Here is a 25,409-nt window from a genome sequence, read left to right as displayed (position 1 = left end):
TCTTTTTTTTTTCTTGTCCCTTTTGTACCCCCTTTCCCTTTCTTTGTAAGTGTTATTTCTAATGAATAACCTCTATCTATCCCGCTTTGAGTACTGCGTACCTGTCTGCAGAGCTTTTAGTTCTTCTATGCAAGATCTCCAGCGTTCCCTGTATGCAAGTTCCAGGAACTACAAAGAAAGGAGCAAGCCATAACTGGTGTTTACTACTCAGTTCACCGTCTGTACAGTAGTGCTTAAGGTAGATGAGGAAGAAGAAGAAGAAGAGGAGGAGAGACCTGGTTGTCTGTCTGTTCTCCTATTTCAGCTGTTCCAATAGGGTGCGTAGGTATATGTAGAGTCTTTGCCGTGAAGATACGGACGTTAACACAAAAAGTATACTTTGGGCGGAATAATAAATCGGCTACTTCGGACAGTATTGCGTTTCATCTATCGTATATCGTACATTCGCCCAGTGAAAACAGTTTAATAAAGCCAGGAAGCCAGGAATCTAATCTCCCTGTGGTTTGAAATGACTTCTTGATTATTGATACTCCGTATAGTTTCTGCCAAAGCGCGGCGTGTTTTAGCTCCGAGCTTCTTCCGCCAAAAATTGGACCTCGGCACAACAAACAACCTTGACCTGACCTTGCGCCCAACAAAAAAAACCCGGCGGTTCCTGGGATCGTGAACCCTGCCCGCCCTTGTTCGCCCGCCGCTGCGAAAGACACCGGAGCTGGCGCTTGATTGCTGTCTGCAAAGCTGAATTCATACCGGCCGGCGCTGCATGCTGGATAGATTAGTACTGGGTAACTAGTACTGTACTGGAACTACTCCGTACTGTTGACAATAATCAGTCAGTGGAACTCATAGCCCCCCTTCCTTCCTACTACCTATTTACTTGTCTTTAGGCTCGCCGCCCGCGCTGCTGCATCCGGTCCGCCTGGGTTGTTGTTTTCTTTCAGCTTGTTGAGCCCATCTAGTTATATCTAGGGGTTGGGTGCTGAAAGGGAAACCGGTCTGGTCTTTGCCCCGCCGGCCTCTGGGGAGTTCTTTGCCCGTTTATGCTGCCAAATATGGTTCCGTCCCGCTCTCGTCCTGTTTTTTCTTCAGGCAACCTCATTTTCCTTATCTCTCCGTCAAAGCAGCACGTGTCCTTCCCTGTCTCTCTTTATTCTTCTTCTTCTTCCGGGGCTTCCTTGTTCCGCTCGCTTTTTGTAGCCCGGCTGTCCCATCCGTCATCATATAGACCGTATTCAGGTATGTCGAGATTAAAAATAATGTAAACTTTCTATTTAGTCCATTGCCCTCTTCCCATTTGTTATCACCGAGGAGAGACAATGAACTCAATCAATTCAGTAAATAAACCATAGACTGACGCTGTCTGCGGATGCATATATATAGTCCAGACAACCGGCCCACTTTCTCCCCAGCCGCCGCATCCTCCTTTTCCTTCCCCTCCTTCATTCAAAAAGCCCTCGATACTCCGCCGTCTCCTAGGCTTTACCGCAATCGCCGTATTCTCCTTCACCGTTGGAATTTCACTTAGCCCCGGCGTATCCAACATGGTCCAGATCGCTACCCAAATCCGCACCGACGACGAATCCATCTACATAGCCCCCGATGATATCCTGCGAGATATCGATGCCTTCATCCACAACCACCCTCTAGCCCACTCCCTGCGAACGGATGAGCGCTTCACCGAGTCGCGACCCCACCTCAAGATTCCAGCGGAATTGCGCGCCCATAACCTCACCGCGGGAACTCTGGCAGGGGCCAAGAAAATCGCTGTACCCCCTTACGCCTGGACAGAGGCGGGCGGCAAAAGCCTTGTCTCCATCTTATATCTGGGTTCGGACGTCTCTGGTCACCCGGGTATTGTGCACGGCGGACTACTTGCTACTATTCTCGACGAATCTCTTGCCAGGTGCTGTTTCCCCGCTCTGCCCAATGGCATTGGCGTCACCGCGAATTTGAACATAGACTACCGCAGCCCGGCGCCGGCGGGGTCGTTTTTCGTTGTCCGCGCTGAGACGGTGAAGGTTGAAGGGCGCAAGGCGTGGGTTGAGGGGCGGATTGAGACGCTGCCTGATGAAGGGCGGGAACCTGTTGTCGTAGCCGAGGCGAAGGCGTTGTTTATTGAGCCGAAGAATGCTGCTGTATGTGATCCTGTTCTATTTCTCGTTTCTGTCCCTCTCCTTTTTTCCTTTTTTTTTTTTTTTTGGGGGGGGGGGGGTGTCACAACTGCTTGTCTTGGATCGTTTTACTAACTTAATGTTACAGTCTCTTCCACGACTTTATAAAGCAACATAAACACTGATGGTTGCTTTTTTTGTGCATTTCCTTTCCACCATGATAGATTTTGTTGATCTGTCTGTCTTGATATACGGAAGGCTTTTCAAAAGATTGCAGTTAGATATAGCCGCCACATTTTTTGCTGCCTTGTTTTCTCCCCCCTGAAAGAGGGCGTTGATATGCATTAGACTACTGTTTTGTCATCGTTGCTTTCTACTTCCTACTTTTTTTTTTTTTTTTTTTTTTTTTTTTAACACCATTTTTATTTAGATATGGGCATGCTAATTATTTGATTTTTTTTGTATTACATGATTCTTTTTCCCATTTTTTTGCTCCCTTCTTTTGGAAAAGGAATTTAATCCCCAAAAAGGACCACTTCTGGTGGTCCTGTTGCGGTTTATTACACATAATGCTACATTTAATGGAAAAACTATGAGTAACTTAGAGGCTCTACAATAGCTTGAAATATGCTTCATCGAAGATAGAATCCCCTAGAATTTTATCAAAGCGCATTTAAGTGGCATAAATAAATTGTTCTTGTTGTAGGCTTATGATATAGATCTCTCCCTGAGAATGTACTCCGTACTCCATCTGCACCTGACCGCCTTGCAACGTGATTGGCCCACACGCTGGCCATTGACCGCACCTAAACATCTATGCCGATAACATCGGAAAACAACAACCTTGGAACTCCGCTCACCAAGGACGAAAAGGAAGATAGCCTACCACCCCTACATCCCATGCCCGCCTCCTAGAAAAAAACCCAAAGAAGCGCGGCTACGGATTTCTCATAACTATAGATAATGTCCAAGGAACCCAAATACATCCTCCTTTCCCTCCCCAGCTCCATCACCCCGTCCCACCATCGCGACGATGCCCTCGAAGCTATCAGCAAGACCGTCACCTCAGATAACGGCGCGGTGATTCCCTTTGCGATCCCGGAGTTCAAAATCGGGACGCTAGATGCGTTGGTGCAGCAGGCGGATGAACTGGCGAGGCTGGAAGCACTGTGCCAGGGTGTGGTGGGCAAGGTGGGAGAGGCACTGAAGAATGTGCTGGAGGGCGATGAGGAACGGATTTCGAATATGAAGATGGTTAATGATAGTATGGTGGTGGATATTTCTTTCTCTCCCCGTTCTTTTTTGTTTTGCGCTGTATTATTATTACCCCGTGGCTTACCCGACTTCTTGTCTATTTTAATTCGCTAGTACCCGTTGAGCAGTATCTAAGGACGTTTGAATGGAACAAGGTCAAATATCGGGCGGAGAAGTCATTGGCGGAATTGATAGATTTGCTACAGAAGGTATGGAAATAGTCGGCCTTTTGCTTGATTGTTCTTCAGACCCGTTTTCTTTCTGATGAACGTTCTCCCTCATGCTTAGGAAGCTGCAAGCATCGACCATGACGTTCGGGCCAAGTTCTCACAATACAACCAAGGCAAAACAACACTGGCTGCGCTACAACGGAAACAAACGTATGAAAACAAAATCTACCTTAGGTAACAACCTGCACACTTTGTTTTAACTGTATCCTGATACTCTGCTGCTAGGGGCACATTATCCACCAAATCACTTGCATCTATTGTCGACCCCCGCGTCCTCGTCCAAGACTCCGAATACCTCGAAACCCATCTAATCGCCGTCCCCTCACGGAGCACAAAGGAATTCCTACGAACATACGAAACCATCTCGCCCATGGTCGTCCCGCGCTCTTCAACCTTGGTTGCCTCAGATGACGAATCGACCCTCTACGCTGTTACGACGTTCAAAAAGCATAGCGCTGAATTCATCCATAAGTGCCGGGAGCACAGGTGGACACCTCGAGATTACAAGTATGTGGAGGGCGACGAGGAGAAGGAGCGGAGAGATCTAGACCAGGCCAATGCAGATGCGCGGAGGCTGTGGGGGGAGACACTGCGGCTTGCGACGACAGGGTGGAGCGAGGCCGTGATGGTCTGGGTGCATGTCCTTGTTCTGAGGGTGTTTGTGGAGACGGTGTTGAGATATGGGCTGCCGCTGGACTTTGTCTGTGCGTTGATAAAGGTTGGTTGCTTTATCTCTTTTTTTTTCTTGCTGCACCCTCCCTCAACCTGCTCAATGCGGGCAGCGGGCCGCTCTGCCCCTCCCGTTTTGTGATCAATTCCTGGAACCTCCTCTCCCGGAACCTCTTTCATGCACCATTCTTATCTCCTTGTAACCTTCCGATCGCAAGCAACATGCTCTTTACCCGCGCTCTTCTCCCTCCCGCTCCCCGCGGAGATTATTACGCATGAAACGCTAACAAAGACCAAAACAAATAAATTAAAAAACAATCCATCAGACCACAAATAAACAAGCACGAAAAGTGAAGAGACTCCTTGACAACTCATATTCATACCTAGCGGGCAACGCCTTTGGACGTGATAAGAAAGGTCGTGTCCGAAAGGATGATCCGTTGGACATGCAGCATGTCAGTGGTGCGGGCGAGAGCGGAGCAGGCGAGTATACTGCCTATGTATATTACGAGATGGAGTTTGAATGAAACCCCCCCCCCCCCCCTCTTCCCTCTGCGGGTGGCATATCTCTTTCTACTTTTTTTTTTTTTTTAACTCTGTCCATTTTTTGAAATCTTCAGCGTATGATTGATTCAGAAGAGAAGAGGACGAATGATATGTTGCTGGCCTGCCCTATATATCGCATGCGATTTGTTTGTTTCCTGTTTTTTAACATCTGCTGTAATTTTCACCATAGTGCCTTGCACACTCCTGTTTTGTTTTCCCTTTTTTCAATTTTTTTTGTCATAGTATACTCCGTATGGGAGATGCGATACTCGTATGAAGTCATCAGAGTGTTCAACTAATACATTTACAACCTGAGCTTCTATTTTGTTTCTTCTCACATACAAGTGATCTAATATTTTGGAAGCCCTCTCTAAGTCAGAATCCCCTTTTCATTGATTTTCACTCGAGTTGCTCTTTGGATATTTTTTGCTCTTGTTAGTTTTGCTCGTGAGCAGGTGTATCTCTTCATGAAAAGATTCTACTCTACTATATGATTTTATGGAGTCGTTTTCTCCTTTTTTTCTTCTCCCTGTTCTCTTATACAATATCCTTGCATATCATTCACCACATGATAAATTCATGATTCTCTATAGTTGGTATATAATTTTTCATGCCAGCTCCATGCATTGCATGTCACCCGTGCCGTAAACCCGAAAATAGAACCATCTAGCAAAAAAAAAAAAGGAGAGAGAGAGAGAGAGAGAGAGAGAGAGAGATTAGAACAATAACAACCCTAATTCTGCACGGCTCGTTCGGGCAAATACCCTTTCGCCTCCAAATACTCAATAATCACCGCAACTGCCTCCTTGATCCCAACCTCATGACTCTTGATATGAATCTCAGGCTTCTCCGGCGCCTCATACGGCGCACTAATCCCCGTAAACTCCTTGATTATCCCCTCGCGCGCCTTCTTATACAACCCCTTCGGATCCCTCTGCTCCGCCACCTCAACGGGTACATCGATATAGACCTCTACAAACGGCAAACCAGAGGACCCCTGGCCGCCTTCCTCGCCATGTATCGCCGCCGCATGCAACTGGCGCGCGGTCTCCCGATCCTTGCGGTACGGCGAGATGAACGAGGTGATGGCGATGGTGTTGCTGTCGGCGAACAGCTTCGCGACCTCTGCGATGCGGCGGATGTTCTCGTTGCGGTCTGCCTCGCTGAAGCCGAGGTCCTTGTTGAGGCCGAAGCGGATGTTGTCGCCGTCGAGGCGGTAGGCGGCGACGTTGTAGTGGGTTAGCAGCTGGTGTTCGAGCTCGACGGCGATGGTGGATTTGCCGGAGGCAGAGAGGCCGGTTAGCCAGATTGTGAGGCCTTGTTGTTTGCGGAGGGCGGTGCGCTCGGCGCGGGTTAGGTGCGGGGGGTGGTAGGTTATGTTGCTGTTTTTTTTTTTTTTTTTGGGTGTGGGTTAGGGGGGGATGGGTATGTATGGGGTGGTTAAAGCATTGGGAGAGTAAGGGATGCATACGTGGCCATGCTTATGATTTGGGGTTTGATATCAATTGAGGGTTTGAGGTTGTTGGTATGAGTTCCCTTCTTCTATAAGCGTCATCGAGATGAATTATTGGAGGGGTTGGCTGCCCGCCGCGGGGTAGAAGATGGTGATCCGTTCCGACAAACTTGAACCGGAAGAAGGAGAATAGAAGGGATATGGATATGTCCTTGGCTAGGATATAGAATACGGGTATCTTATAGAGAGAGAGAAATGAGGTGTTTTACAATGGAGGGGAAAAAGGGGAAATGTAATAGATATTTATTTAATATAGATCGAGAAAACAGTGCTGAAATGACGTGATTGTTGGTGGAAAGAAGGCGATGGCTTGGCGCTGACGAACTTTATCCCAACGTCATCAGATAGAACATCAACATCAACATCAACATCAACATCAGCATCAACATCAGCATCAACAGGATGCTAGAGCGGACAATTGGTGAGAGGAGATAGAGAAAGATTAATGGTGCATGTGTAGGTGACACGTAACATCTCTATTTCCTTTGTGTTCACTTTTATTCTTGTAGCAAGCACAACGGGGGAAAATGAAGACAGCTATAAGTCAAAAGAAGGGCCTCAATCCGCAAGAGATATTCTCTGAAGGTCTATCTATTATAGCCTTTATTTCTACATGTTTAATATTGTGCCTCATTGGCCGAATGGGCGGGCGCATTGGAATATCTATCTACCCCTTTGTGGCAGCATCGTCCGTCCGCTGCTTTGGGGGTCATGGCCAGGTATCGATACTCTCTGTATCGAAGGGACTCTACTAAATCTAGCAGTCAACTGGTATGCAATGGATGACATTGTTTTTTTCTAATATTATTTAAACATTGTCTCCATTTGCATATGGTCACTAAATTGTGATCCTGTGATTGTTGATATCAAACATCTCTCTCCCTTTATCAGAAACTCGGTGAATAGACTGAGGGGAAACTATGGCCCTCTTAAAAAGAGATGGCGTGTGAATACTACAGCAACACATATACTCTTTCTGAGAGACTATCTCAAGGACAGTCCATTATTCTAAGGCCTCCTCCTGATCTCGATGCTGGCCAACCGCATCAAGCCCTTTTTTCTATATAACCTTAGTTGTGCTGATTCTATTTCTTATACTTCTACATCTTCTACAGGTATTCAGATATATAGTAGACCTTTAGTCATTTCTACTATATATACAAACCTGTTGTTTTCTCTCTCCTTTAAACGTATATCCCTTTCATGCACATGTTTTCTTGCATGGCCTAGCTGTTTCCCAGCCCCGAGCCTCCTGAACACAGACAGTCCGGACTTTATCACTGGGCGACATAAACCCTTTACCTACATCTAGCTAGCTCCTGTGCAGTTTTTGACCTCTATTGTGCTCACCCTTTGGATGTCTTCCTTTCCTTCATTTCAAATTCTTCCTCCTTTCAGTTGATTAGACAGTTCCGTTCCTGGCTTTGTTTCTGAAAAGAATGGCATTATTCTCTATATAACAATCTCTTTTCAGTTTGTTATCATACACATGTAGTGCTGCTAATGCTACTGAGATGTCATCTCTAACCCTGGAAGGCGCATTTGAGCGCTACACGTCGGTGATCAGAAGCAGTGTGTGGGATAAACTGCTGGACAAGTGTGTTGGGAGAGGTACGTGCCCCCGTCTCCCTGACTTCTTCATTTACATATACCGCGACGACTAGCTTACCGTGCGTGGAGGCCTTGCCGAGAGGTTGCATATGTCGCGACTTGAGAAAGCACATGCGCTTTCCGCGCGGGCATGGGAGGAGGCGATGGCAGAGATTTCTAGTAGTCCAACAACTGGCATTGACGATGATATCCAGTCATCCAATGTACCGACGCGACGCAACAGCAGTACAGTTTGCACGTCCGTTGAAGAAGAGTGGGATATGTTCTTCAGGGAGCTAGAGGAGAATGGGTCGCTTAATGATAGGCCGTCGGACGATGAAGAGGAAGAGGGAGCTGGGAATGGAGCTGGGAAACTGCGTAACGGTGAGTAAAATACCTTGATAGCTCTATTGGGCGCGCAAATTTGGATACTGACACCAATTTAATCAGGCGATGCAAGACGAAGTAGACAAAAATGTTTGCCTATACCCCCAACCCCACCAATACTGCGATGAGCGAGTTCCTAACCTAACCATTCGTATTACACAGCTCGCTCTGGTCCCTCCTATGCGATGGCTGGAATTGGCCGATATCATCATGCAAAAGACGCCCCAAAAGAGTGGACTGAGGAACTCATTCTTCAGAGTTTATCATTCCTAGCTCCCTTTGCCAAGTCCAATGTTGACAAGTTAGCTGGTTATCCGGGCTGGCATAGCCTATATTCAAGACCTGACAATGATCGATTGTTGGATAAGAAACCAGAACGTTGCCGTGGATTTATCGTGGGTAAGGCAGAGGGGATTCCTGCGAGAGGATTCTCCAATTCGAGCACTGTGAAGTCTTCTCTAAGTTTCGCGGTTGATATGTATAGGGCCACTGGTGTTGTGGCGCGACTGTCTCCTGTCTTCAATGAAGACGAAGAACTATGCGTTCCTGGGCCAGTTGGTTCTCCCATACGGAAGCTGCCAGTGATTTTTGTGGATGATAGTGATGAATGTGCCCTTGAGTCTTGCGATCCCTCTTCTGTAGTGCAAAGGACGAATTGTCAGGACGTGGTCTGTGATAACGATTTGGAACAGTCAACAGAACTTGATACTAAGGGCAAAGAAAAACAAGATGGCATCTCGCACCACGGTGATGATGTGCCACCATCATTCCTTTTGACGCATGAGGCGGATAGCGGACAACCAACCCCGACAGCACATAGGTCAGTCTGCGCAATCAACGGGCAACGCAAGCCAATCAAATTCGATGGGGACAAGGCGATAAGACTTAGGCCCTGGAAGATGCACTGGAAAATACGCTGCTATTTTGAAGAGAAGGAAGAAAAGAGGAAAGACACACTCGGAGACCAGATCGTGGCCGCAAAGTATGCAGCGGTCCGCCGCCGCGAGCAATATGAGGCATGGATGAGACGGGTAAATTGCCGTAGCCGACCGCGCCTTGGGTGTAGAGCCGAACGTGAATTTCCAAAGCAGCCAACGACGACTGACCAACTCGAATGCGGAGGTGCACATGATACATCCATTGACGCAGAGCCACTCCTACTTCCATGCTCCCAAGCCAACCCATTTGACCAACTAACGAGGAGAGCAGGCATGCGACCCGCTTCCAAAGCTTTCTTCCCCATCTTGAAGCCACTCCTCCCCCACACGACATTGCCAGAAACAATGAAGAAAACCCGGGAGAAGATAGCCCGCGGGCTAACGACTCTGAGATCCTTCTTGGATGGCAAGAGCTCCACGCCCCCAATATCTACCATCCGAGTACAGGCCCAGAAGCTCGAAGTTAAGCATATAAAAATGTACCGGAGGGAAGTTCTCGGCCTTTCTGCTCTAACAGGGTGCTGCGCTCTCCTTACAGCGGGCGACTGGGCGGGATACTACAAGAAACGAGACGAGGAGTACATGCTGCGCAGCCAGGGCCGTCTAACTGAAGAAGAGGAAGCTGCAACAGAAGCGATCATCGAAGACTCAGACGACGAAGATGATGACCAAAACCACGATTTCCAGCACCTCCTGCAGAAGAAACTTGCCCGACAGAAGAAAAACACATGGCCACAACCACCCATGTACGCAGGCCATACGGGGCCCACAAAGATGGACCAGTCACTGGACCCCTTCGTGCCCAAGCCAATCGAATTGCTAGACGATATCGACCCCGTCATTCTCACCAATATGGACGCGGAGTGCGGCAAGACTATGCACCCCATCAGGATGAAGGATGTCGAGGAGGTTTTGGATATGGAGCACTATGCTGCTGTTGCTGCGGGTGTGCTTTTGGCGGAGGTGCATAAGCATCCCGTCGAGGGGTTGAAGTACTGGGCGCTTCGGGAGATTTTTACGTTTGCTGGGGATAATGGGTGAAGTGGGAAGAAAGGGTGGTGGGATGGGAGGGTGGAAAGGGTTGGGTTTTTGTGGAAAGATCGTTTCTTGGCTTCTTTCCTCCTTTTAACTTTCTTTCTTCTTCACTTTTGCTTTCCTATTTCCCTTTTTCTTTTCTTTTCTTTTCTTTCTTTCTTTCTTCTTTCTTCTTTTTTTTCTCAGAAGAGATTCACCCACCTCCGTAATCCTGAAACTGGAGATTGACTTGGTCCACCAGTCTCCATATACCACAACAGCCAGCAAAAACAGGCACACACACGACATTTAACTTTGGCAATATACCTACCTATTTAGATTGGCACCGGCGAAACTTCTGCATTGATTTCGATGGGATTGGTTTCTTCAACTTTCTGGATTTTTTTTTTTTCTTTTTATGATACCCCCCTTTCTCATAGAAGAAATAGAGCAAGCGTGCGTTGGTTGGTTGGTTGATTGGTTAATTGATTGATTGATTGATTTATTGAAGAATTCCTAGCTCCAAAGGAGACGCCAAGGTATTGCATAGTCTACTCCATGCTTTGGTGCGGCCAACTAAATAAACCGTTGTTGATAATAGCCAGATAGCCAGCCATAATAATCCATTTTTTTCTAAGCATGGCTCCCTCCATGCCAAATGTTTTTTTTACTAATTAATTCTCACCTCGCCGGGCCATCATTTCCGCAAAGAAAAAAATGGCTTGGCTGAGTTGTGGCAAATATGGCGAGCACCCGCTTTCCTCTCCCTTTCAGCAACGGTTCAACCCCCCATCCCATACCATACCCCTATCACTCGACTGATTCCTTTCTGCCTCGCGATCCTTTTTCATGTCAAAAGTCATATGAAGTCGAGGGGTTGGGTTGTGTGTATATAGCTTCGTTCTACGAACACAGACACACATCCAGAGACGCGCAGAAATAGAGATCAAGCGACAAAAGTTCAATGGGGTTTTTATCAAGTGTTAGATTATTGTTAGCTCTGTGGTTCTCGTTTCTGTTGGAAGGTTATAAGAAATATATATGTATGTGTATATGGATAAATCTAATAGGAAACGAAGGTAAAAACTCTCATTCATTTATACTATGAGTTAACTCATCCAAGGGAGGAAAGAAAAAAAAAATCAAAATCATCGAGAAAAAAATCACGGAGCAAAAAGGGGGAGAATATGGCAATTTGATTTTCGAAGCGCAGATACTGAGAAAGAGAAGGAGAAGTTCCAAAAATTCAAGATAGTGTTGTGGTATCTAGAAAAAGAAAAAAAAAGGTTTAGAAAAAAGCCAAAGAGCCAAAAAAGTAAAATATTCAAATGAAAGATGGGGGGTATAAAGAAGTAGGGAAGAGCTTCAGGTGTGCGTTGTCCTGAGCCAACCAATCACAAGCGCAAAAGTGGCATGGACCATATATAGAATATTATATGCAAAGACTTTTCAACATGGTCTGTCTGGCAAGGTAACAAAAGGAGAACGAGGAAGATAAATTAAGGAAAGACAAAGACGGCAGATCTGCTTGCTAAAAGTGAGTGACTGGGTTAAGTAGGTGTGTTGCCGCATGGGCGCGGAAAAAAGAAAATCCACGGGATTAAAATAAAGAGGTGGGTTAGAAGAGAAAAACGATTAGAAATGAGAGGAAGAACGGAAATCGGGGGATATTAATGTACAATATAAATAGAGGCAGAGTAGCCAGTGCTCCGTAGGAGCAAAAAGCGAATGGAATCGTAAAGAGAAGAAGAGGTATCGATCGCTATGCAAGAAGAAGAAAAAAAAATGTAAATGTAAAAAACGAAATAATAAGATAAATGTCAAAAAATATAAAACCAAAAAAAAAAAAAAAAAAAAAAAAAAAAAAAAAAAAAAAAAAAAAAAAAAAGAAATTACACAATCTGGTCTGTAGAGATGCAGGAACATGTTGGAGGATAGAGATGAAAGATCTAGAAGAAACGAAAGACAAAAAAAGAGGGGGGCCATACTCTCACGCCAAACCCTCTTACCATCTTCGTTTTTAAAATTTCCACCCAATCAACAACAAATCGATCATATAGACGGCCCAAACGGCCCATCCTCATCCCCATCATCCCCAACATCCCCGCTACCATCTCTTCCCCCATCCCTCGCCGCCGAAATAACCCCTCCAATCACACTATCGCCATCATCGCCATAGGCACCACCATACGAACCGTACCCGTCGCCATTATAGCTCCTCGCCTCGGCGTCCTGGTCGTAGCTCGACTGGCGCAGGAGCGGCGGCGTCGTCGGCGGCTCCCGCTCCAACTCTAGCTGCTGGGGCAGTTTCTCCCGTTGGCGCGTGGAGGGCCTGCGTGGGCCACCGGTGCTGCTACTGCTGCCGCCGACGCTGTTATGGTTGTAGTGTCTTAGTGGTCGGCTTTCTGAGTAGGTGCGGCGGCTGCCGGAACCCATTGGCAGGGGGGCAGGGGCGCTGTATGCTGCTGGTGATTGGCGGACATTTGAGCTGGGTGGGGTCAGGAGACCGGAGAGGAAGCTGGGTGGGTTATTGCTCGAGACCTTGGAAGGGGTGCGGTGGTCATTGGCGGGGACATTGGCGTTGGTTTTCGCGGATGGTGGGTCGGAGACGACGGAGTTCTCGCGCGCTTTGCGCCAGTTGCCCCAGGCCGCTGCGGCGGCTAAGGGTAAGGAGCGCGGGGAGGCAGCGAGGTTGGAGAGAGTGGATAGCGATGAGAATTGCTGGCTGCCATTGCCATTCCCGCCAGACATGGCGCGTTCCTTCTCTTGTTGTTCCATCTGCAGGTTAGCTTTCAGGCGGATGGCAGCATCGCGGACGGCTTGTTGGTTGAAACTTGGCTGGGAGAGGGTGTTGATGATATCCTGCAGATCATCCAGGCGGACGCCAAGGAGTTCGCGGAGCCAGTTGATTTCCGTCTCGCGCTCTTTTACCTTCGCAGGTGCATCTTTGTCAATGGCTGCGAGGTCCTGTTCCAACTCCTCAATACGTCCTTCGCGCTGCTGCAATTGATCCTGCAGAACCATGATAGACTCCCGTAGCGCCTGCGGGGAGATCTTCTCGGGAATCTCAGATCCTCTGCGGAACGTCATGGACGGCGACGTTGGTTGGCTGGGTGTCTGGCGTTGCCGGGACGGAGCACCCTTGGCACTTTGTGCCGCCTGTGCCGCCGCGCGCGCTGCTGATTTCGCAATCTCAAGCTTCTCTTCGACGAGGACAAGTTTGTCTTCCAGATGCTCAATCTTCTCATCGCGCAGCGCCAGCAGTTCCATCAAGTGAGACTCGCCGCGCTGCCGATCCTCAGAAGCATTGTGTAATGCCCGGGCATGGCGTTCGCGGAGGTCATTGAGGCCGCGCTCGTGCAGGAGCCGCTGCTCCTGAAGCGCATTCTCTTTCGACTCAGCAGCTTCTGCGAGAGCCAGCCGCTTCGCATCCGTGGCTTCTTCAAGTTGTAGCTCGTGTCTCGCCTTGGCTGTATCGGCATCCAGCCTGACACTATCCAGCTGGTTCTGGAGATTGTTGATTTGCGACTCCAGCTCGGCACGAACGTAGTTAACTTGGTTATTAGCCGCGTCGAGATCGCTCTCCATAGACTTCCTCGCCCTCTTAATTTCCGCATGGCTACTCTCGCGCGCCTCATTAAACTCACGCTCGAACCGCGCTGCCTTGTTTTGCAGATCGTGATTTTCTTGTCGCAGAGTCATCAGCAGCTCCTCAAGTCGTGCATTTTCCTGCTGCGATTGTCCGAAGATGAAACGCAGCTTGGTTGCCTCCTTCTCCTGCTGCTGGAGGTCGCCAACCTCCATCTCCAATTTTTCTCTCAACTTAACTTCACGCTCGTAATTTGCGCGAAGAGCATTGTTCTTGCCCAGTAGGTCCGCTTCCTTTTTCCGCCAGGTAGCCTCGTAGAAACTAAGGTTCCCAGACGCACTGGCCATGTCCTCCTGGAGCCGTTCAAACTTCTTGCGAAGTCCCTGTCTCGCAGCCATGCTATCCTCGATCTGCCTCTTCATATGGTTGATTGTAAGTTTAAGGTCCTTATTCTCGCTTTTAACCTGCTCAACCTGCGACCGCCAGTGTTCTCCAGAGACCCTGTACTCATCCAGAGTTTCTTCGAGGGTAATATTTTTCACAGACAGCTCCGAGAGAGTGAGTTGCAAACTCTCCTGTTGTTCCTGAAGCAGCTTAGCCTGTTTCTCAATCCGCTCTGTTTCAGGAAGTTTCCGCTCCTTTAGGTCCTTGAGGGCTTCTTCAGCCTTCATAGCCGATTCGCGGTGAAGGGCTGCGTCTTCCTCGGCAATTCTAAGAAGCCGTTGACATTGTGCAAGTGAATCCTGTGCATCTTTGCGTGTTTGATACTCCTTCTCGGCCCGCTCTTCAGCAACCCGTAGCATGGTCTGCATTCCCTCAACTTGGAACTTAAGCGCCTCCATGTTATCGATGTGCGAAACAGATTGAACAGGTGCATTAAGTTTGGGGTGTTCTGAAATGGCATCGACAATGACCTGTCTGACATCAATTGGTGGCTCTGGAGCTGGCTCAACCGGTTTGGACGCAGCAAGCGTCTTCAGCTCAGCCAGCGCATTTTGAATTTCCGTAAGATCAACGACGGGAGCTGGGACTGGAGGCGGGAGAGGTGAAGCAATAGTTTCAATACGAGGAACCTGGCTAGCCAGCGCTTCAGTGACAGCTTGCTTGATTTTATCAACACGTCTGTCCCTCCTGTTTAAGGGAGATCTGGACCGGTATTTCATGAATGTCTGGTCTTCGTCATCATCTTCATCTTCGTCATCTGCATCACTATGCTCCACAACTTCAGCCGAAGCGCTCCTGCGCTGACTGCCGGATCGCGAAGCAAGAACGTCGAGAGATTGTTGGATGATGCATAACGTCCGCTCAAGCGGATCCAGACGGTTCTCTAGGATACCACCAACAATCTCATTCACGTGTCTGTCGAAGAAACGGCTTCTCTCTCGGAGCTTCGCATCCTCGGCCACAGAAACAACATCATCCCAATCACTCACATGCTCGATCTCAGGGTTATTGAGATGTCGTATTGGGGATTGGCTACTGCCGCTAAGAGCACTTCGCTGAGGCGAGAGCAGGTGCTGAGACTGCCCATCAAACTCTGAGTGTATCTTGGACAGGTTGCCGAGGCCGCGCTGGCCGCCTCGTAGACTTGGACTGGGAGCGTTGCTACGGACTGCATGGCTAGGAACAAGTCGTGGCCTAGTAAACTGGTGTCCAAACGTTTCTTGGTTGGGAGGCTGTGGGGTGTTGAATCGCTCAATGCCGAGATCCGAGTTATTGTCGTTCAGCTGCCTCATGACGGCATCAATCTCTGCCTCGTCGATGGAATCGTGCTCAGCATCTTCTTCGGAACCAGACATCACTCCGCTCAGTGGCAACGTCTCTTCTTCCTCCTCTTCTAGATCTCCGGAAGCTTCAACTTGAGGAGGTGGTTGAGCAATGGTATTTGTGAGGTACTTGGCGGGCGGTGGTGAGGAAGGAGTTGTAGACACAGCGTATCGGGAGCCCTCGAGACCGACGTTATTCTTTTGGCTGGATGGTGGTTGGGCCTGTTTAACAGTGGCGGGCGCCGGAGCCGGAGCGTTGGTAAGAGCGGGAGCTGGCGCTGGGGTAACGAACGGAGCGGCAGGTTTGAATTCAAAGGCCGCCGCGGTGGGTTTTAGCACCGATGACGATAGCTTGGATGGACCAGCAACAACCTCATTATTCACGGTATTCGAGTCTTGTTCGTTAAAGGATATTTCAGCACGTTCCACAGTGACAGCAGCAGTATCATCCGTCACTCGTTCACTCTGATCCTGTCCCTTGGAGTCTGTCTTCCTCTCGAGACCATGACGCCCAGGACCTGAAGGGAACGCATCATTAAATGCAGCAGCCTCGAATCCGTTCTTGAATTCAAACGGCCGCCACTCCGCAGTTTGGCTAATAGGCGTGTCTTTCGAGATGGGAGTAAGGTCCTCAGCAGTCGGCGTGGTGGTATCGACAGTAGTAGGAGGAGCGGCAGGAGCAATGTCCTTGGGACCAGAGCTGATCTCCTCGTGCCCCTTTGCCTCCTCCACAACCAACTCGGGCTCCGGAGTCGCGGTCTCCTTCCAATCCGCAGGCGCGACTATATCATTAAGCGGTGCCACATCATCCCCCTTTCCACCACCACGTGGACTCTGACTCGGGAGCGTAAACTCAACCTCCCTATCCCCATCACTCCCCGCTCGCCTAGCACGCTTCTCCCGACCAAGCGGCCCAGATCTCCCCGCTGCGTCCGCAGGTTTCTTATTATTATTATTTACATTAGTCTTATTAGTATTAGTGTCATCAGGTCGAATTATCGGAATGGCCTTTGATCGCTTGGCCGGCTTGATGATTAGGGAGGACGCGTCGAAGTCGCCGAATATCTTGCCACCTGTGAATGATGGTGCCGTTGTGGAGGCCCCACCGCCAGCCTCGGAGCCGGACACGGGCGTTGTACCAGCGACATCCGCTGTGGTGTCTGAGGCGAAACTGCGGCCCGGGTTAAAGACAGGTGCATCTATGTTAAAGGACGCGGTGGAGAAGTTGAAGTTGGTATTTGAGGAGAGTGAAGGGGTTGTGGTAGTATTACTGCCCCCGATCGGCGCGAATGATGGGGCAGTCACATTGAAGGCGTTGGAGGATGTAGCGCTATGCTGCGACACCCGCGGGCTGAATATGGATGGTGATGGGTGGAAGATATTATTCGTATTTGAATAATGTGGTTGTTGCGGTGGCTGGAAGGTAGACCCCGTGAAAGAAAAGGTATTGGACGCGAAGGAGCCAGATGGGTCGAATTCCTTCGCTTCGACATTGAGTGTTGAGACAGACGTGCGCGACCTGTGTCGTTGTTTGAAAGAGGTTACGCTGGCTTGCGCTTGGTGATGGGAGCTGGAGTCAAAGCTGTTCTGCTGGTTGCCAAACTGGCCGTGGAAGGAGCCTGAGAGGCTAGGGTTTGTATCGATGTCGGACGCATCGAGCGGGAGATCTTCCTCATCCTCCTTACCATCGTTCCGTTCACCGAAGAGGCGCTGCTGCGGTAGCACCTTCGCCTGTTGGACGTTGGACAGGTTCGACACCGGCTCCTCAGCAACAGCCCATCGAGACTTCATCAAGTCATCAGCGGGGTCGCGCTCATGCTCACCCTCATTCTTATCATCTTCCTCCAACTGACGCCGAATCGCATCTTCCAGGTGATACTCAGCCTGCTCTACGCCCTTCTGTAGCGTCTCACTCACGTTATGGCGATGTCCGCGCGGGGTTGGATGTGCGATTTCCGGACCCGATGATGGGGATTGTACCGTATCCGAATCCGCCAAAGGCGGGGAAATGAGTTCAGTGGAATCTACCTCCTGCTGTTGCTGTTGCTCTTGCTGTCGTTGCTGCTGAGATAAAATGGGCAGCGGCCCCTGCAACTGCGATAGCAAACCAGATGTCCCGGTAAACTGCAACTGCATTTGTTTCGCATCATCAGACGCCATCGGCGAAACAGGCGGCAGCATGGAATTCATATTATTCATGGTCGCCAGGTTATTCGCGCCAGAGCCAACAGGAGAAACACCACTCTGGTGCCCAACGAAGAAATTCGGAGACGCAAAAGCACTCTGAGCAGGGGGGGTTGGTTGGAAGGGCATGAAAGGGAACCCTTGACTGTTAAACGAATGATCTACCCCGATGAGGCCAGGCTGGGTCGGGAAGGAGGAGCTGGTCGGTAAGCCAAATGGTGATGCGGCAGGGGGCGCGAATGCACCAGGTGTTGAGGCTGCCAGGGTAGCTTGGCTGAATGGTGCAGAGAAGGCGCTCGAGGGTAGCCCAAATGGATTACTCGCCGCGGAGGATGTTGGGATTGGCGGAGAAAACGGATGGTTGTTAGTAGGGAACTGCGACGAGGCCTGGCTCATCGGCAATGATCCTCCTGGGGAAATACCGGCGGCTGAAGCGGGTGGATCGGGGTCAAGGAAGACACCCAGTGCACGCAGCTTTTCCTCCTTGAGGAAATTGACATACGCTTCCCACTCGGATTGATCGGGGAAGCTGATGGTATATTTGTTCTCCCGCCATTCCCTCAGAGATTCGTATGGGTCCGGGAATGCTGGTCGACTTTGTGAGCTGGCATCTGAACCTCCAAACCGAGACCCGTCGTCAAAGCCACGAATATCATACCCCTGTTGCTTCCACTCCTTCAACCGGTTGTCGACATCATCTGGAGTAAGCAGGGAGAAGCCCCCATGGCTGGAACCGCGACGGTCGTCAAGGGGTAATGCAATAAAACATTGCCTCTTTCCCCACAAAACTTTCTTCCTCGGCCGTTGAAAAGCAGGCGTTGACGTCCTCGATTGTTTGGGGGCAACGCGTGGACTGTCGGGGAGAGGTGGTGGGTGATTGACACCGCCATTCTCTTCATTTGGTGGTGGTGGTGGTGGAGGGAGTGGTTTATCAATGGGCGATATCGGAAGACTCGAATCACCCGCTGATGACGAGCCGTTTGGGTGCGGGCTCAGGGCCGCCTTGGATTGAGCCTCTTTGTCGGACATGGTAGCTGCTGTAGCAGGAACACCGTCCAGTTCGTGTCCGATATCCCAAAAGTCAGACTGTTTCAAAGTATCCGTGCTTTTCTTCGGGATGTGTCTTGGTCGGATTCTAGATAGAGGCTGACGGCGGGTGTCCCGAGGAACAAGCAAGTCCTTCGATATGCTTCGACCAAAGGTACGCGATGTCGGAGTCTTGAGGAGATCCTCGTCCTGGGAATCGTACTCTAGACCAAGCCAACCCTCCGATTGATCCTCGCTCAGGTGATTTCTGGCCGTCAGGAATGAACCCGTGCCGCTATCCGCCGAGTCGTCACTCAACCAGTTTGTACGCTCCGTTCTCTGCTGTCCTGACAGATACTGGTTGATCCACTCTGCGGTGAAATCCTTGATAGGATTCCCGTGTCGGCCCCTTGCCGCACCTCGACTGATAGAGCCGTAGAAACGCCTCGAGACGCGCGAGGAGGATGGCTTTCGGGAACCGTTGTTTTTATTCTTACTCTTATCACCACTAGCCTTTCTTGCTTCGGGATGGGTACTCTTCGTGGACGAAGGAGAATCTTCCCCGCTGTTATTAGTATTGCTGTAGTCTCCTTCTCCTTCTTCGTCTTCGTCTTCTTCTTCCCGCCGATGATATCTCAACGAAGACGAGGGATATCGCTTAGGACTCGGAGTCGCATACGGGGAGCCCCAGACCGTAGTGTAATAGACGCTACTATCAGTCTTCCGGTGTTCGGGAGACGAGGAGAGCGAATCTGACTCAGTGTGGTACTTGGGTAACGAGGGCAGAGAGACCACGCCGCCGGCACCGTTTTTGTTGTTATTGTTGTTGTTGCTGGAAGCCGGGGAAGGGATTCGGGGCAGCAATCCGAGCGAGGGAGCAGCCTGGAGGCCTGAAGCCCCTGGAGTCACCGAACGCCTCAGAGATGGTATTGTCGCGATGGGGAGGTCTTCCGCTGGAGCCGTCTCGCTCTGTCCGCTAACAGACGTTAGACGGAACACCGGGTTGGCCGAATCCGCGGACAAAGGTGAGCCTGGAAATTGATGGAGACGATGGATTAGAGGTTTAGTCCATTGGGGTGAGGAATGGCAGGGATAGGTTTAGTTTCATCCCATTGTAAAACTGAATTAGAGGAGGAAGGGGAGTATTTGGAATTTTGCCTGAATAAGGAGTGGATTGGACACATGTTTTTCTTTTTTCTTTTTTTTTTTCCTCTCTGTTTCAAGGAAACCAAGGGGGAAAAAAAAAGAAAGAAAAAAAAAAGAAAATAGAAATAAGATCACGTACTTTCCGTGTCGTCTGTAGCAGCAGCAAGCACCCGCTTGCCGCTCTGAATATGTTCCGGAATCTTGAAGAAGCATGGAAATCAATGCGGATGGGAGGAAAGGGATAAGATGCAGGCCGGTTGTTCCTCTTACGGCGCGGATGGTCCTCGTTCAACCTGAGAAGAAAGAGAAAAGAGAAGAAAAAAAAAAAAAAAAAAGAGGACTGGCCGCTGAGGGGTTGACTGGGCAGGTTATTTATTTATTTATTATTGGTTTGCCCTCTCACTCCCACACAGTTTCTCTCTGTTTGGACCCCCCCCCCGGGTTTTCTTTTTTTTTTTCTATTATTTTTTTTCTTTGGTTGCTGTTGCTTGCTCGTGGCGTGGACACGTTGAACACGTTGACAGGATTGACGCGACAAGCGGTGGACGGAACGAGTTGGGCAGCGAGTCCAAGTCCAAGTCCAGTCCAGTCCAGTCCGGTCGTGGGTCTGGTCTAGTAGGCGGAGGATGGGGATGGAGGGTCGGTCGGTCGGTCGGGCTCGGGACGGGACGGGGGACACGCAAGGCAAGGGGAGAAGGGGGAGCCAGAGTAGAAGTAAAAAGAAAAACAGAAACGGAAAAGAATATATAAGAATCGGAGATGAGGATAACAGTAACTTAGTAGTAGTAGTAGTAGTAGTAGTAGTAGTAGTAGTAATAGTATGACGGGAAGGTAAACAAGTGGTCAAGGGCAAGATGTGGATAGACAGGCGATGGAACCATGGCGCTGCTGAGCCGCCGAGGATAATCTCTAACTAAGCGTTGGCTGTGCCTGTCCTGTGCCTGTCCTTGTGCCTTGTCCATATTATTATTAAGTTATTAATGGAGTTAATAAATAACAGATAGAGAGATATAAAACAGTAACAGTTCTCAACATATATCACCAGTCATCTTTCTCTCTCTCTCTCTCTCTCTCTCTCTCTCTCTCTTACTCTCTTACTCTCTTACCTCGTCCCCTTTATTTTTATTTTATTTTATTTTATTTTCCTTTTCCCCCTTAAGCCAAAAAGGGAATGGGCGCAAACTCAAGCGAGATTAAGCGGTATTGGTATTTACCGCTCCATACCCGCCCGCCATTTGCATGATTGGTCGGTCGTGTGGCTCGATACGCCCTCCTTACAATACAGGATACGTTAGCCTCCCGGGGGGACTGCGAATTTTTATTTATTTAATTATTATTATTGGGAACGGAATATGATAACAAACGGGTTGAAGGTACACGTACTGTACAGTACATGTACTTGTGATTACTAGCGATTTTGCTGGGAGGAGATGTACCAGTACCTGTACCTGTGAGCGTCATAGTTATGCCTTGTCGGTGTTGATCCTTGAATTATTATCATATACGGTGTATGTACGGAGTACTCCGTATATTATTATTAATTTAATTTTTCTCGACGCGTCTCTCCGCAGAAATGTGCGACTGTACTGTTATTACCCCAGTCATTGGTCTGATATCTAACCCAAACATGGTAAAGGGGGAAGATTATGTGCGAAATGAATGGGATAATTTACAGTTTACAAGCAGAAAAGCTAGATTCGTTTTTTATAGAAAATGCCATGGTGTAGAGGTTTACAAAAAAAACCACGTCTATTGTATCACAACACCAGATTGACCAGATGTTCTTCTTCAGGTTGAGTTTGAGAGAGTACAGGAGAATCACCACCACCACCACCACCACCACCACCAACCATACACCCACAAAAGCAAATGCGAGGGAGAAGAAAAAAAAAAAAAAAAAAGAAAAAGAAAAAAAACTAGAACAGCAGTAAAAGGAAAGAAAAGATATTGCCCGGTGCACCGATGCCCCCTATCTAATCTACCCATCTACATACATACCCCGTATGGAATTAATTACCCACTACAACACAAATTCTAACGAACAAAAATTACCAACAAAAAAAGGAAAATCAAAAATCAAAAATCAATCCACAAGTTCCCGATCTACATTTCTACATCCCACCCCCTTAGCACTGCACCTCATACTTCGGCCGGCGATCCGCCGTGTACATGCCCCAATGCTTCTCGCTGGCAGCATTGCCGTTATCACCGACGCTGTCGGGCTTCCAGGGCTCGTCGAAGGCCTCGAAGAAGAACACATCCACGTCCCACGCCAGCAGCGCGCAGACGCCCTTGTCGTGGAAGATCTTGGCGTTGGCAGTGCCTGCTTTGGCCTTGCCGTAGTTGGAGCCGCCATCTGTTTTTTGTAAAAAAAAAATTTTTGTATCGTCAGTTATGGTTATAAGGGAGAGAAGGGGGGGGTGAGGGCAAGGGGAGAAAGGGAAAGGGAAGGGAAGTGTACCGCTTGGCCAGCCGGTTTCACCAGTAGCGATGTAGATGTCCTTTGCACGGGCACCGGCGAGCTTCTGGATGCGCATCATGGCGCGGGCCATGTCATCGAAGAGGGTGGCGGTGGCATTCTGGACGTCCTGGCCTTGCCAGAAGGCAAACGCATTTACGAGGCTAGAATGGAAAAAAGAGAGGAGAAGAAGCCCACACCACACACGGTTAGCACAGCCCCCCATCTGTCCATTTTGAAAACAGGGGGGAAAAGAAAAGAGAAAAGCATAGTACAAGTAATCCACATTGCCAAGGACTAGAGCATCAGCGGTACCATCGTCATATTTATTCCAGCTGTCCGCAGTGCCTACCCGCACCCCGGGGATCTTCTTCTTGACTTCATTGATCTTCTCTAAGAGTTCTGGGCCGGTGAAGTTGCCGCGGTAGAGCGTCTCCGAGCCGACGGTGATTGCAGAGATGACGTCCTTATGTCCCTTGACTGCCTTCTGCAGCACCCGTACATCGGCGTTGAAGGATTCCGGTACATCGGGCCTATATAGATATATATATATACATATATACATATGAATTAGTCTTCTGTTAATCATATAACGTAGATAGTTATATATATATATATATGATGTATTACGCACCAAATCCCAAGAACAACTTTAAACCCTTTTTTCGCGGCGGCGGGGAGGATAAACAAGGCATTATCACAATCACTCGCCGAATAGGTACGAACGAGCTTCGTATGAGCCTGGAGGACATCAAAGTCGTCCTCGAAATCCTTTTGCGACTTGCAGGTTCCATCGGGGTTCTTGACGCCCAGGGCGAAACCGAAGGTGCCGGCGGCGGAAACCACGGCGGGACCCGCTGCCAGGGTGAGCGGGAGGAGATGGGAGAGACGCATCGTTTTTTTTTTTTTTTAATTTTGTATTTTGTAATTCCGAAAAGTGAGGGACGAGTGAGGTTTTGGTATTAATCGAGTTCGACCGAGGGAATGATTTTTTTTGTTCAAATGAACTGATTGATGGGTGTTTCAGGAGTGAAAAAGGGAAGGAAAGAAAGAAAGAAAGAAAGAAAGAAAGAAATATAAAGAAATAAGGGAATGAACCTGAATGAATGGATACGATATTCGGGAGAGGCAAAAAGCAGAGAACGAAAGGTAATAAAGAAGTTTATAAAATGAATGACAGACAGACAGACAGACAGACAGACAGACAGACAGACCGATAATAACGATGACAAGGAGCAAGAAGAAGAAACCCAGCAGAAGCGACAGATATTGAGCAGTGGCGCCGAGGCCACCAACCACCACCACCACCACCCTCACCTGGGCGCGTGTCCGTCCCGTCCCGTCCGTCTGTCTTGTCTTGTCTTGTCTGTCATCTGTCAGTCAGTCTGGCTTTCCACGGGTCGGTCGGGGTCGGATTCTTCGGACCCTTTCGTTGTCTGCCATTTATTTCTCCCCCCAATTCATCAAAATTGGCTGAATATTTACGGAGTTGTTACCTCCTATTATTATTGTTTTAAAAATAATGGAGCTGTGGAACATCTTATCTTACTCCATACAGCACAAACAGAATAATAATGATAAGTAGTAATGATTCATTCTCCAATTACCTGCCCATCGTCTGTCTGCTGCCCAAGCAAGAAAATTAAAATAAAATTAAAATAAAAAATAAAATTCTCCCTCTCGCCATCCCATCCCGTCCCTTGAAGTCCCAAGATTCCCTAGGGTGCAATCCATCCATAGATCCCCGACCCAGGTAATGGAAGGACCGGACCCTAACCCTTGGTTTCATCCGGTCTGGGAGTCTGGGACACAACACGGCAGTCAGTCCAGTCCGTCCGGCGGGCCCTTGGACTAGTTACTACTAGTAGGACTCCATCAGTTTTCGCAGGGTAGCAGCCCGACTCTGTAACCACTAGCCACAGTCGCCGGACGACACAAGGTTCGAGGAGAATAATACAATACTATACGGTGGGAGATTTTATATCGGTTTGGTTTCGGTTCGGTGGGGCGGCTTCATTTTCTTAGCCTCTGCTTAACTTATCATAACTACTAGCGGAAGCTTCATCATGGTGGTGATTAATAAGATATTACTAATCCGAATCCAAGATCTACTGCGTACTAGTTTACTACAAAGTGGGCTTTTATAACCACTCACTACGTAATTAGTAATAAATTGCAACTTATCTGAAGGCCTTGTGAAATCAAGATCTCTTATTCTTGAGACTCGTATAGAAGCTATGTATGTTGTACTGTAGTTACATAGTACGGAGTAGCATGAAAGTGAGAGGAAATGAAGGGAAGGGAAGGGAATGGCCCAAGCGTCAGGTAACTTGCTAACCAAGATAGATAGATAGGGTAAGGTAGGTAGGTAATTTTGCGTGCGGCGAAGGCGAGGCCTTGCACAATCTAATAAGAAGCTCCCGGACTGAAGTTTTTCCAGCATCTACGCAAGTAACTTAGTTGCAGAATTCAACCTTCCAATAATAATCTTCCATATGGGGGAGGGCGGGCCCCAACAACCGAACCAAACTGATAAAGTTGGTTCCCCTGAACCTGAACTGGAACCTCCGTACGGAGTACTTAAAACTCTGTACGGTACGTACTACCGTGGTTACTAACCAGGGCTATCCGTCCCCTTTGAAGTTGCCGGGTGGTAACCACTAAACTTATAACTACTAGTTAACTCCCAAGCGCTATGTGTGGAATTAGCATAGTGTGGTTCTTCTAGTGGGCTCAACGATTGGTAGGGGCCCGTTGCTGGAGCTGGCTGGGGGAATTTCAGGGGGGACATTCGGAACGATTGGATTTTGCCGCCTGGATGCTAGGTGGGGGATGCTTTGAGATAGATTATTGGAGTGTTGGAGTTCTTGAGTAACTTAATAAATCTGAGAAATAAAAATAAAAGTAAAAAACATGAAAGAATCAACCAACGAATCACTGCTTAACAAAGGCAGAATCTGAGAATCTGAATAGTTACAGATGCAATTG

At 48.7% G+C, this 25,409-nt stretch overlaps 6 protein-coding genes across 7 annotated transcripts; 3 read left to right on the top strand and 3 right to left on the bottom strand.

Annotated features, from left to right (window-relative positions):
• Nucleotides 1-28: 28 nt before the first annotated feature.
• Nucleotides 29-2,506, top strand: BDBG_00231 (thioesterase). Its single transcript, XM_002628939.2, has 5 exons — nucleotides 29-325; nucleotides 374-832; nucleotides 888-1,236; nucleotides 1,381-2,135; nucleotides 2,260-2,506. Exons 3-5 carry the CDS (start codon nucleotides 1,041-1,043, stop codon nucleotides 2,287-2,289), a joined length of 981 nt encoding a protein of 326 aa, XP_002628985.2. The 5' UTR covers nucleotides 29-325; nucleotides 374-832; nucleotides 888-1,040; the 3' UTR covers nucleotides 2,290-2,506.
• A 417-nt stretch (nucleotides 2,507-2,923) lies between these two features.
• Nucleotides 2,924-4,873, top strand: BDBG_00230 (V-type H+-transporting ATPase subunit C). Its single transcript, XM_002628938.2, has 5 exons — nucleotides 2,924-3,375; nucleotides 3,480-3,574; nucleotides 3,654-3,745; nucleotides 3,821-4,313; nucleotides 4,591-4,873. The coding sequence occupies exons 1-5, from the start codon at nucleotides 3,075-3,077 to the stop codon at nucleotides 4,789-4,791; spliced, it is 1,182 nt and encodes a 393-aa protein (XP_002628984.1). The 5' UTR covers nucleotides 2,924-3,074; the 3' UTR covers nucleotides 4,792-4,873.
• Nucleotides 4,874-5,473: 600 nt separating this feature from the next.
• Nucleotides 5,474-6,642, bottom strand: BDBG_00229 (adenylyl-sulfate kinase). The gene is made up of 2 exons (XM_002628937.2): nucleotides 6,282-6,642; nucleotides 5,474-6,192 (listed from the first exon to the last, which is right to left on the bottom strand). Exons 1-2 carry the CDS (start codon nucleotides 6,287-6,289, stop codon nucleotides 5,544-5,546), a joined length of 657 nt encoding a protein of 218 aa, XP_002628983.1. The 5' UTR covers nucleotides 6,290-6,642; the 3' UTR covers nucleotides 5,474-5,543.
• An 870-nt stretch (nucleotides 6,643-7,512) lies between these two features.
• Nucleotides 7,513-10,540, top strand: BDBG_00228 (uncharacterized protein). Its single transcript, XM_031719800.1, has 4 exons — nucleotides 7,513-7,934; nucleotides 8,004-8,297; nucleotides 8,364-8,390; nucleotides 8,463-10,540. The coding sequence occupies exons 1-4, from the start codon at nucleotides 7,838-7,840 to the stop codon at nucleotides 10,277-10,279; spliced, it is 2,235 nt and encodes a 744-aa protein (XP_031575688.1). The 5' UTR covers nucleotides 7,513-7,837; the 3' UTR covers nucleotides 10,280-10,540.
• Nucleotides 10,541-12,137: 1,597 nt separating this feature from the next.
• Nucleotides 12,138-20,303, bottom strand: BDBG_00227 (myosin class II heavy chain). Its single transcript, XM_031719799.1, has 2 exons — nucleotides 20,103-20,303; nucleotides 12,138-19,848 (listed from the first exon to the last, which is right to left on the bottom strand). Exon 2 carries the CDS (start codon nucleotides 18,818-18,820, stop codon nucleotides 12,305-12,307), a length of 6,516 nt encoding a protein of 2,171 aa, XP_031575687.1. The 5' UTR covers nucleotides 18,821-19,848; nucleotides 20,103-20,303; the 3' UTR covers nucleotides 12,138-12,304.
• Nucleotides 20,304-21,851: 1,548 nt separating this feature from the next.
• BDBG_00226 lies at nucleotides 21,852-24,408 on the bottom strand. 2 transcript variants are annotated; one of them, XM_031719798.1, is made up of 5 exons: nucleotides 23,847-24,408; nucleotides 23,056-23,787; nucleotides 22,697-22,954; nucleotides 22,425-22,585; nucleotides 21,852-22,319 (listed from the first exon to the last, which is right to left on the bottom strand). In XM_031719798.1, exons 2-5 carry the CDS (start codon nucleotides 23,313-23,315, stop codon nucleotides 22,090-22,092), a joined length of 909 nt encoding a protein of 302 aa, XP_031575686.1. In that variant the 5' UTR covers nucleotides 23,316-23,787; nucleotides 23,847-24,408; the 3' UTR covers nucleotides 21,852-22,089. The 2 variants fall into 2 exon arrangements, with proteins under 2 accessions (XP_031575686.1, XP_002628980.1); XM_002628934.2 differs by having other exon boundaries at nucleotides 23,056-24,408.
• Nucleotides 24,409-25,409: the final 1,001 nt, after the last annotated feature.

The sequence above is a fragment of the Blastomyces gilchristii genome, assembly GCF_000003855.2.
Source record: "Blastomyces gilchristii SLH14081 genomic scaffold supercont1.1, whole genome shotgun sequence".
Taxonomy (NCBI): domain Eukaryota; kingdom Fungi; phylum Ascomycota; class Eurotiomycetes; order Onygenales; family Ajellomycetaceae; genus Blastomyces; species Blastomyces gilchristii.
The sequence above is the reverse complement of the archived record's forward strand: the minus strand, read 5'-3'. Positions and strand labels throughout refer to the sequence as shown.

Excerpts from the sequence above, each read along its gene's own strand:
- BDBG_00231 (XM_002628939.2), top strand. The coding sequence starts at position 1,041 with ATGCTGCCAAATATGGTTCCGTCCCGCTCTCGTCCTGTTTTTTCTTCA. Across the intron at positions 1,237-1,380 it reads ATCATATAGACCGTATTCAG|TCCAGACAACCGGCCCACTT; the intron begins GTATGTCGAGAT and ends GCATATATATAG. Across the intron at positions 2,136-2,259 it reads TTGAGCCGAAGAATGCTGCT|TCTCTTCCACGACTTTATAA; the intron begins GTATGTGATCCT and ends TTAATGTTACAG.
- BDBG_00230 (XM_002628938.2), top strand. The coding sequence starts at position 3,075 with ATGTCCAAGGAACCCAAATACATCCTCCTTTCCCTCCCCAGCTCCATC. Across the intron at positions 3,376-3,479 it reads TATGAAGATGGTTAATGATA|TACCCGTTGAGCAGTATCTA; the intron begins GTATGGTGGTGG and ends TTAATTCGCTAG. Across the intron at positions 3,746-3,820 it reads GCGCTACAACGGAAACAAAC|GGGCACATTATCCACCAAAT; the intron begins GTATGAAAACAA and ends CTCTGCTGCTAG.
- BDBG_00228 (XM_031719800.1), top strand. The coding sequence starts at position 7,838 with ATGTCATCTCTAACCCTGGAAGGCGCATTTGAGCGCTACACGTCGGTG. Across the intron at positions 8,298-8,363 it reads AGCTGGGAAACTGCGTAACG|GCGATGCAAGACGAAGTAGA; the intron begins GTGAGTAAAATA and ends CAATTTAATCAG. Across the intron at positions 8,391-8,462 it reads AAGACGAAGTAGACAAAAAT|CTCGCTCTGGTCCCTCCTAT; the intron begins GTTTGCCTATAC and ends CGTATTACACAG.
- BDBG_00227 (XM_031719799.1), bottom strand. The coding sequence starts at position 18,820 with ATGTCCGACAAAGAGGCTCAATCCAAGGCGGCCCTGAGCCCGCACCCA.
- BDBG_00226 (XM_002628934.2), bottom strand. The coding sequence starts at position 23,315 with ATGCGTCTCTCCCATCTCCTCCCGCTCACCCTGGCAGCGGGTCCCGCC. Across the intron at positions 22,586-22,696 it reads CTTGGCAATGTGGATTACTT|CCTCGTAAATGCGTTTGCCT; the intron begins GTACTATGCTTT and ends TTTCCATTCTAG. Across the intron at positions 22,320-22,424 it reads TGAAACCGGCTGGCCAAGCG|ATGGCGGCTCCAACTACGGC; the intron begins GTACACTTCCCT and ends TACAAAAAACAG.